The sequence below is a fragment of the Engraulis encrasicolus genome, chromosome 19, assembly GCF_034702125.1.
Source record: "Engraulis encrasicolus isolate BLACKSEA-1 chromosome 19, IST_EnEncr_1.0, whole genome shotgun sequence".
NCBI lineage: Eukaryota > Metazoa > Chordata > Actinopteri > Clupeiformes > Engraulidae > Engraulis > Engraulis encrasicolus.
The window spans coordinates 5,662,053-5,672,515 of record NC_085875.1 but is presented as its reverse complement, the minus strand read 5'-3'; the positions used below and the strand labels follow the sequence as shown (position 1 = coordinate 5,672,515).

The 10,463-nt window shown below is 44.6% G+C and overlaps 1 protein-coding gene across 1 annotated transcript in view; it reads right to left on the bottom strand.

Annotated features, from left to right (window-relative positions):
* Positions 1–8,083, bottom strand: part of syt14a (synaptotagmin XIVa) — a 35,164-nt gene extending 27,081 nt beyond the window's left edge. Inside the window, exons 1-3 of the mRNA XM_063183940.1 lie at positions 7,340–8,083; positions 4,675–4,804; positions 2,551–2,772 (exon numbers count right to left, since the gene is read on the bottom strand). Of these exons, the coding sequence (XP_063040010.1) occupies positions 2,551–2,772; positions 4,675–4,804; positions 7,340–8,083 (1,096 nt within the window). The remainder of the gene's footprint in view (positions 1–2,550; positions 2,773–4,674; positions 4,805–7,339) is intronic.
* Between the last annotated feature and the right edge of the window lie 2,380 nt (positions 8,084–10,463).

The window sequence follows — 10,463 nt, the reverse complement described above, 5'->3', positions numbered from 1 at the left end:
CGGGTGTCATATGTGATCACCAGTTTCTCCAGCACCCAATGTCCTGGGGGTGGAGGGGATGTTGAATGATCACACGGTGGCTATGGCTGGCGGTATGATTTATCTCTTAAATTAATTCTCCCCAAGAATCCCTATCTAAACAACACACGTGGCACCTCTGAGGATACTTTTAACACTTCCATAAAAAGCGGCAAGCTTAAAAGTGAAAGTGACAGACTGCACAGGATTAGTGTGATATCACTGGGGGCAGAGTGAAGCTTAATTGCAGAAGCCGACAGCTTGTAGCGCCACCTTTTAAAGATAGGGAAGCGAGGGTTCGGTGGCAAAGATGAAACAGTCCATCCAAGCACAGCCATGAAGCTTTCACCAAGGTGATTTTATGAACATGAAAAAGGCTGGGGAGAATATTTCCTAGCAAGCAATAAGGGATCTACACTCGCCTCCAAAATAGTTGTCGCCTACCCATCTGTTTGGAATAACAGCTAATAACCTGACTTTCAATTAATCACTTGGCTTCAGAAGTCACTCATATGAAAGCTACAACCCTCTCGAATGAAAATGTATGTACAAAAATAAATTCATGCAACAAAGAAAGATTGACCCTTTAATGAACACAGACCGGGCAGATTTTCACAAGACAAAAGTTTTGTTGCCTATCGAACATAATGTGAAAATGAGCAGATAAGTCACTTCAAAACACTTCAAATACGCAGATCGGGTGTCATACTTAATCACTGGTTCACTCACACCTCTCCAGAAAATCAACTTTGGCCTTAGGTGTATGTTTAGGGTCATTGTAATCATGGAAAGCAACACAATGAAAATCAATGGAGTTCAATGAGAGATAGTGACATATTTGCTATTCGTAGAGCAATAAATGTTTAACTTCATGATGTAATCAATGATAAAAGCCCTCACACACCAGCAGCATGCATGCAGCTCCACATAAGAGCTGTATCCCTCCCATGTTTGACTTTAGGCACCATGTATTTTTTCCTAATTCTTCACCTTTAACACCAAAGAAGTCTCTCCCACTGTCCTGTCTCAAAAAAGCCAGCCAAGAGTATGTCAGGCCTAATTCTGACAACAATGAAGGCTAATGGGACTCATACTCTGAAATCAAGATCCCAAGATCAACCATTTTAGAACTGATAGCATCAGAACTATATGGCGTTGGAGATGAAGAATATGAAAAAAGAGAAATGGTGCATAAAGTGAAACATGGTACAGATACAGCTCTTATGATGAGCTGCATGCATGCTGCATGTGTTTGAGGGCTTTTGTCATTGATTAAATTATGAAGTTAAACATGTATTGCTCTACGAATAGCGAATATGTCACCATCTCTCATTGAACTCCATTGATTTTCATTGTGTTGCTTTCCATGATTACAATGACCCTAAACATACACCTAAGGCCAAAGTCGATTTTCTGGAGAGGTGAGAGTGATTCAGTGATTAAGTATGACACCCAATCTGCGTATTTGAAGTGTTTTGAAGTGACTTATCTGCTCATTTTCACATTATGTTCCATAGGCGACAAAACTTTTGTCTTGTGAAAATCTGCCCTGTCTGTGTTCAATAAAGGGTCAATCTGTCTTTGGTGCATGAAATTTATTTTTGTGCATGCATTTTCATTCGGGAGGGTTGTAGCTTTCATATCAGTGACTTCTGAAGCCAAGTGATTAATTGAAAGTCAGGTTATTAGCTGTTATTCCAAACAGATGGATAGGCGACAACTCTTTTGGAGGCGAGTGTATATATATATATATGTCTTCCAGCTGTGACCTGATGCATTCTATTGTGTTGATGCTACTCAGATATTTGGCAAAATGTCCATCTCCTTCCCAGTCATGAATATTACATGTACGCAATTCAAATTCTACCCCTTTATGGACAAAAAATATGTTGTGGGATCTGACAATTTCTCATAGACGTTTCCCCTAGTGCTTGTGCTTTTTCATCAGCAGATGGAGCTAGACTTCACAGATATGAGAAAGACACAGGACAGTATCAACCAGGTTAGAAATCGAACACACAACGGCAACCATCCTACTTCTATAATAATGATGGTTCGGTATTACAGTTAGTCAGCAGGCTGAGAAGAATCCTAAACTAAATGAAGGGGAATGGAGAGCTTAGAAAAGACCATAAAGGGACAGTAAATCATGCCAAAGCAGAGAGGGAACAATGTCATGTGAACAATTTGCCAGACTAGAACAAAAAAAATAGTATTAATGTCCGGACCGGTATGAACTTTTTGTCATCAAAAACAAGCTACTTCATCATGCAGCTACTTTCATTTTTATTTTTGATTCAGATTAAATGTATATACTGTAATAAAAACTGTAGAACACTAATGTATTTTTGTTTAGTAAGTACCCATGTGCATCTGTTTTACTATTAAACGCTTGTGTCATTTGCGTCAGTACAGACATCCAGAGTTACTGTCCAAAACTCTAACCATGTGTGATGCTCATGTATAATCTAACCCTCCCCACTCCAACTAATGCCTGGTATCTCCTCTTCAATATGTGTAAGGATAGCTTACCATCATCAGCCGAGGCCTCGCTGCTGTAGCCATCGTACTCTGCGGTGAGCGGGCTGTACTTCTGCCGCGTCTCCCAGCCGAAACCATTCTGCTGCTGCCGTGCCCCTGCCGAGCCTCCTCGCAGGCCCTGGGAGCGATTGACCGCCTCCTGGTACTTTCCAATCACCTCGTCCTCACTGTCCGATGAGGAGCCCTGGAAGTCCCCATCTGGAAAGCTTGTGTCTGGAGGGGACATATGGGGTAGAGAATGGAGAAAGACATGAGTGTATCTGACCAACATTGAGTGTAATGGCAAACACTAATTGCAATGACAACCAGGATATTATGTCAAATACTTTGTCATTGCATTACTGGTACGTTATGTTAGACTGTGAGCAAAAGACTAAACACAAAAGACTAAAAAAGCAAGAGATATAAAGAAGGTTATACGTAGTATTCAGAGTTAGTTGGTAACACTTTATTTTAGGGATACATCTATTAGCACTAATACATACAATGTTAATGCCTGCATAAGTAACTTGTAAGGCATGTACTAAGCAAACGCTAAAGCCTACTAGGTCCTTACTAAGGTTAAATTGGTAATAAATCCCTTATTGTGCATGAACAAGACATTTGCGAATACATGCCTAACAAAGGTTTGATTTTGCTTTGTACATGCCTTACAAGTTACTTATACAGGCACATTGTAGGCCTAGTATTAGTGCTAATAGATGTATCCCTAAAATAAAGTGTTACCAGAGTTATTGCTGTGACACATCTCTTCAAATGTAGTAACATAAAGACCAATCAATCAAGAAATCAAGAAATAAAGAGTGGAAAAATAGTAAGAGCACATAAGAACACACCATAGATAGACCACACCAGATCGTCTGCACATGCACTACCAGCTATTCAACACTGGGGTTCAGCAGAGTGTCTTTAAAGTTTTGATAAAAGTTTCCCAAGAATCACGTTGCCTCTTGAGCAGTAGACCATATAATACATTCTAATAATCCCTGTAATTCACTGTTGTTGACAACAAACATAAACTACTGTCTCTGTGGAAACATGAAATGAGGATGTCAATGGACTTACATCGTTCAGCAAATATGTTCTGACAAATGATGTTCTGATGTTTGTTCATAAAATGTGTATAATGCATCAGTATTTGGGACTTAACTATTTTAAGAGACTTGAGAAAATGAAACAAACAATCACTCTGTCCTGACAAGACAGTGCACTCCTCAAGGCAAAGAGTAGCACACACAGTACCCACATTAATATTCATGTGGGATTAGGGACACTGTCTGTCTGTCATCCCCAAGGTTCCGCCAGACGTGTACATATCATGAGCACATTGTCCAGCAGCAACCTAAGCCTGTGTTTATCTGTTTGCGTGGGCAGAGCTTATCTGTCACCCCCCCGGAGCGACAGATGAAAAGCTCAGGGGTGCATTTCTCGAAACCATAGTTGCTAACTACGTTAGCTACTTTGTTGCTTGCTATACAATTTCCCATTGGCAACTACCGAAGTTGCTAACTGGCTAGCAACTATGCTTTCGAGAAACGCACCCCAGTTTTTTTTTTTAAACTTCTCTCAACATAGTACAGCTTTTTTTTTAAACTAGGCCCTTCATGACAATTATTTTGTGTGAGCTTTTGTGAGAGCTTTTTGTGGGTGTCATTAAAAAAAGGCATTTCCAGGCAATCTGAACACCTCCCAGACAGCACAGCCGCAGTGGCTGGGCACCACTGGTCATTTGTTTGAGTTGGCAGTGGCCTCTCTACCGCTTGCTAAACAGCACACCAACTGTGTCTGCACCATGCATGAACATGAGTCACTCACAGTGCTGCTCTTCCAGATAGCGTGTCTGTGCACACATCAGGCAGAACAGGGGAGCTTGACAGGAGTTGGCACTGTGGCAGAGGTGTTGCATGCTAATCTTTCTGAGTCTGAAGTGAAGGGTAGAGAGAGACATGCATGCAGCACAGTTGAGAGGCCCAAAGAAAGGGAAATGACAGATCCAGGAGAAGGAAGACATACAGTACAGCAAACTAGGCCCATGGACAGGACACTGGCAAGGCAAGGCAAGAGAAGAAGAAAACAGAGTAGTCAGGCACTCGACTTAGCACTCGACTCCCTCACCTGACCTCCTGGTGGTTCTCTCTTGATGAGCATTTCCTCCCCCACATAGCCACCTGGTGCTGTTGAAGCGGGCAGTCACTCTCTCTGACGGCCATTTGGTCTTGCTCTGTTGACTGGCCATTCCTTCACTCTGCCTCACAGCCCTCACTTGATGGTTATTCACTCTCTCAAAGGGCCAGCAAGTTGCCGCCACATGGCCAGTCACTCTCTCGCATGGCCACTTCGGCCTGCTTCGTTGACTGGGTATTCTTTCAGCCAGTCTTACAGTCCTCTCCAGCTGGGTGTTCACTCTCTCGCAGGGCCAGCATGTTGCTGCCACATGGGCAGACACTTTCTCGCAAGGCCACCTGGCTCTCCTCTCTTCAGCTCGGGCATTCACCTCCACAACTGCCCTCCCAGGAATTGGCTGATAGTCTTCATGTCCTCGCTCATCTGGTCTAATGTTTTTCTCAAGGTGAGAGCTCACCTGCTCCATTGTTGTCCACCTGTTCCTCTCCTGGTGTGCAGTCATTCTCTCCCTCGGCCACCTGGTTTTGTTCTCCATGGGCCGGTCTTTGGAGGTACCGGTACATGAAAAATGTCTAAGGATTCTATTCTGTGTGCTTCTAGTTTCATCCCGCTTTTGATTATAAGGACTCTCTGTTTTGTGGTCTTCTACATAAAATGAATCTATTTCCTCAACCGCTCTTCTCATTCTGCTTGGTTTGGGCCGGTCCTTAGAGGTGGATGAGAATCGCCTGAGGATCCTCTCCTGTGTGCTCCTGGTTTCTGCCAGGTCTTCTTCCTGGTCGTAATGACTGTCTGTTTGGAAATCCTGCACGGAAAATGAATCTGGCCCCCTCCTTCTCTCGATTTGGGCCTGACTTGGCCACCTGGTGGGTCTGAGCTGTTGCACGCTAACGTCGTCATCGTTTACCTTTCTTGTCCTGGTCAGGTGGCCAGAAACAACTTCACCCAGTCTCATGGTCCGCCCTTGCTGGGCATCCCCTCTATCACTTGGCCACCTTCTCCTCTCCATTTGGGCAGCAACTCTGTCACATGGCCATCTACTTCTCTCCTGTTGTGCATGTACTTCCACAACTGTCTTCCTAGGCCCGGTCCATTCCTGATGGTCGTTACCTTCTACGCTTGCCCACCTATCCATGTCCGATTCACCCTCCCTTCCTTCACCAGACCTCCTGCGCCTGTCAAGGTGTGCACTCACTCCCTCCAACGCCCCCCTCGTCCGGTCTCGATGGGTATTACTCACTCTCTCACATGGCCAGCAGGTTCTCAGCACTCGGTCGCTCACTCCTCCCTCACGTGACCTCACATCTCTGCGCATGAGGATGTTCGCTCCATCACGTAGTCTCATGATCCTGTCTGGGTGGGAATCTGTTCCCTCACTGGGCCTTCTAGATCTGTTTGGCTTTGGTCTGTCCTTGGAAGTCGACGAAAAGCGCCTAAGGATGCTCTCCTGTGTTCTTTGGATGTCATCCTGCTCCTCTTCATAATAAGGATGATCTGTTCTGAAATCTGCTGCAGAGTGTGCATTCAGTTCTTCAACTGGCCTCCTGGTTTTGTTTGGCTTGGGTCTGTCTTTTGAGGTGGACGAAAAGCGCCTAAGGATGCTGTCCTGTGTTCTTTTGGTGTCACCGAGATTCTCTTCATAATATGGACTATCTGCTCTGAAATCTTCTACACATTGCATATTTATTTCTTCGCCTGTCCTCCTGATTCTGTTTGGATTTGGCCTGTTCTTGGAGGTGGCTGAGAAGCGCCTTACAATTCTCTCTCGAGTCCTTTGCGTTTCATCCAGCTCCTCCTGATTATAAGGAATGTCTGCTGTGAAATCGTCTGCAGCAATTGAATCTAGCTCCTCAACTGTCCTCCTGGTTCTATGTGGGCTTGGCCCACCTTTGGACGTGGGTGAAAAGTGTCTGATGATTCTCTCCTGTGTTCTTTTGGTGCAATTCTGCTCCTGATTATAACAACTGTCTGTTTTGAAATCTTGTACAGAGAATGTATCCAGCTCCTCACCTGTCCTCCTGGTTCTATTTGGCTTGGGTCTATCCTTAGAGGTAGAAGAAAATCGTCTAAGGATTCTCTCCTGTGTGCTTTTGGTTTCACTCATCACCTCCTGATTACTGAAACTATCTTTTTTGCACTTTTCCTCAGGAAGAGAGTTCCCTTCATCACCTGCCCTCCTGGCCCTCCCAAGGCTGGCATGTACTTCCTCAGTTGGCCACTTGGACCTGTTCTGTTGCACACCAGCTCCCTTACCTTGCCCTCTGGTCCATTTCAGGGGAGAGGTCTCAGTTTCCCCTGATCTGACAGTCCTCACTTGTCTGTCATTTACTCCCTCAGTTGGGTCTCGCCTGGTCTTATCCACTTGCTCACACACCTCCTCATCAATTGATTTCTTGTTCCTGACTAATGGGGGCCTCATTCTTTCACCTGCCCTAAATGATCCAGCCTTCCTTGTCTCACCTGCATTCATAGCCCTGTCCTTGTTGGCAATGACTGTGTGACCTGTCCTAATGGGCTTGTCCTGTTGGGAATTAACTTCAGTTTTCATAGGTCTGTCATGGTGAGTGCTGACTTCCTCACCTGATTTCACAGGTCTCTCTAGGTGAACGGTAGTTCCTTCGCTTGGCCCCTTGGTTAGTATTGGTTTCGGCTTGACCTTGGAGCCGGGTGAAATGCGAGTAGTGATCTTCTCTTGTGTCCTCTGGGTTTCGGACAACTGCTCCTGTTGCCTGGGACTATCTGCTTTTTTGGCATTCTCTAAGGAAGGTGAACCCTTAATGGCATCTGATGAACCCTTGATTGGCAAGCTGGGAGGTGGCAAGCGATTGAGGTTGTCTGAGAGGCTTATGTTGTCATGGCTGGTCTTTGTTGTTGTACTTTGTGGGGCATTGATTGTAACCTTGGTTCCCAGTGTAGTAGGTTGAGACAGGTCACTTCCTGTGGAGAATGTCTCAGAGGATATGTCTGTGCCTGTGCCATAGTCTGACGTGTAGGCATCAGCATTACGGCTACACGGACTGAGAGAAGTCTTGCTGTTGAACGAGTCCTTCTGCTTCAGTGGGCTTTGCCCTGGCGGCACTTTGCCCTCCTGGCTACTAGACACCGCTGGAGAGGACTCTTGGTTTGACACCCCTGTGGAGGATTGAGAGGCCATCGAGGCCACAAGGGCAGCGGCCTCCTTGGCAGCAGCCTCCTTCTCAGCTGCCTCCATCTTCCACTGCCTCTCGTGCTCCTTCTCCTGCACCTTGTGGACAATGGTGCTGACCTGATCGGCTATCCCGCCGGTCACAGTGTACGTGGCGTCGCCAATGGCACAGGCCAGGTCATCCACCTTGTCCGTCAGTGACCCCATGATGTTGGAGATGGAGGTGACGGTGGGAAAGCTCTTGAAGAAAGCCATGACGCCACATAAGGCAGAGGAGCCTCAACTCTGCTCTGCCCGGCGTCAGAATGGCCTTGATCTCACGGATGGCGTGCAGTTGGCTTTCAAGAAATTCGCCCGAAACCAGTGGGGTATTTTTCTGATGGATTTCCCGTCACTGAATACATAGGTCTATTTGAAAAAGACAGGCATCTTAGAGTAAAATCACAATCACAATGTTTGGCAGAGTCAAGTTTTAAATAATAATTCAAACCAAGGAAGATGTGTTTTTCATGGAAAACTTCACATAGAAAAAATACACAGTCAACAAAACAAATCATTGAGTGTGTCTTATAAAATGATAAAAACCTGTATCTTATCAAATACGTATACGGTTGATTGGTAAAATACTTATACTGTATACTGGTAGTTCTCAATTGATACATTTTTAATAAAGAGCACTGCTTTCTGTATCTAATCATGACTACTTTTGGCCCTCTAAATCATTGAATGTATCTCATAAAAAGATCAAAAACCTGACCAAAACACAGTTCTAAATTGACATATTTTAATAAAGGACACGGTTCTATCTGATCACTACTTTTGGACATTACATGTCCTCTATTTAAACTCTACTCTCTCAAAATAAAGCTCTGATAGACCCAGTCCCGTCCATCCCCCTGCCAAGGGACAAGGGAGTCCCGCTGGACAGTGTCCAAAAAAGCACTGGGCCTCATCTACAAGCAGGCCGGAGCCAGGAAATTAATCACCGTGGGATTTCCTCAGAGTAAGAGACGACGAGGCCGAGTGGTCTGCTCTCAACCTGATCGGACATTACATGCACTCCCATCCTCACCTGTGGCTTGAGAGGTGCCAAAGAGCCAAAGACGGCCTTGCTCCAACTAGTGCTAGGTGCATAGTGCTGCGATGGCTGCTACAAGGGGAAGTTTGTGATTGCTTACTGTACTTTTGACCCAGTGTAAGCGATCATACAGTCTCTATTATAATCTTGTTGTTATGGTAATAATCTTAATAAATCTTAATCTGTTACATAGCCTCTTTGTGCAGATGGGCCCGGCGGCGGGCCTGATCACTCATTGCTGAAAACAGTCAACTACATCATAACAACATTGCTATGACATTAACAAAATACAGATTAAGATTTGGGCATTGCAATTTTGATGACAGTAAGGTTATAACATAGGCTCTGTGTAAGGGGGTTGAAACTCTCAGTAATGTCATAGCAATGTTTTTATAATCAAAAAATGAGAATGAATTCTCTGACTAAGGCACTCCAAATTAAAATGTCTTTATTAACCTGACAAGTCCTACATGGACATATTAAAAACAAGGCCCACGCGTAGCGGCATGAGTGCCTTCTTAAGGGCAGTGAATGTTTTTTATAGTGTGGCAGTGGCAATGTTTTTGTAATGTAGTTTTTTTTTTTCAGCAAACGGTGTGTCAGATCGCCGGCGTTTCCATCTGCATCAAAGAGCTACATTAACCTGATGTGTTTTGTCAACCTTGCACAACAAAGAGAGCAGACGTGTTCAGTTGGTCAGCAGACTGTGACGTTTGGCAAGCAAGGCCTTCCGAGAGATGGAGGACTTTATCTGTGCCATCACAGCCGCTTGAGCAGATTTACTATGGTACCTGCCGTACAGAGGGAAAAGCCAGTCCGTTTGACTTGATTGACTCCCCTACAGTGCCCAAACACGCATGCACGCACGCACGCACTCACTCACAGCTACACTGGCCTGGATTGTGGCCCACGCTCAACTAATGCTATGCAAATGTAGTGTAGACATTTGCGAAATGCTGAATTATACAAAAGATGCCAGCTGATGCTGATGTCCCTTGATGCCAACAAGACGTTATCATATTTATAGGATAAACTGCGCCAGTGATATGGTTATCACCATGACTTTCTATTCTGTTTTTTTTCTGGGTTATTGTGCAGCATTACAATGGGTGCACAATCAATAAAACATGTATCATATGCTACAACAGCGTGGGAAAATATTGACTGTGTCCCACATACAAACTGACAACTCTACATGAGTTTTTAATATGTTTAGAGGAATCCATAGACTTGCAAGGGTGAGATTTACAGGGCTTGGCTTTTTTCATGTCCTGATTTTGTGGTAATTGTTTTCCAACTCCCTTTGAAGTAGCACTAAATAACCAGAAAGTCTAAAATAACACGTGGTATTACCCAACCATCTTTTAGTTCATTTATAGAACAGCTTTACATCCCCTTTTGTGCTTAACCTACTTCTTGGGTCAGGCACAGGAGAACTCTACGGACATGGCATCACATTTTTAAAATAATGAATGACAGTGAGAGCGATGGGGAAGGAACATCAGATTACCTTGGGTCGGACTCAAACCCAGATCCCAAGATTCATAGTATGGCGCC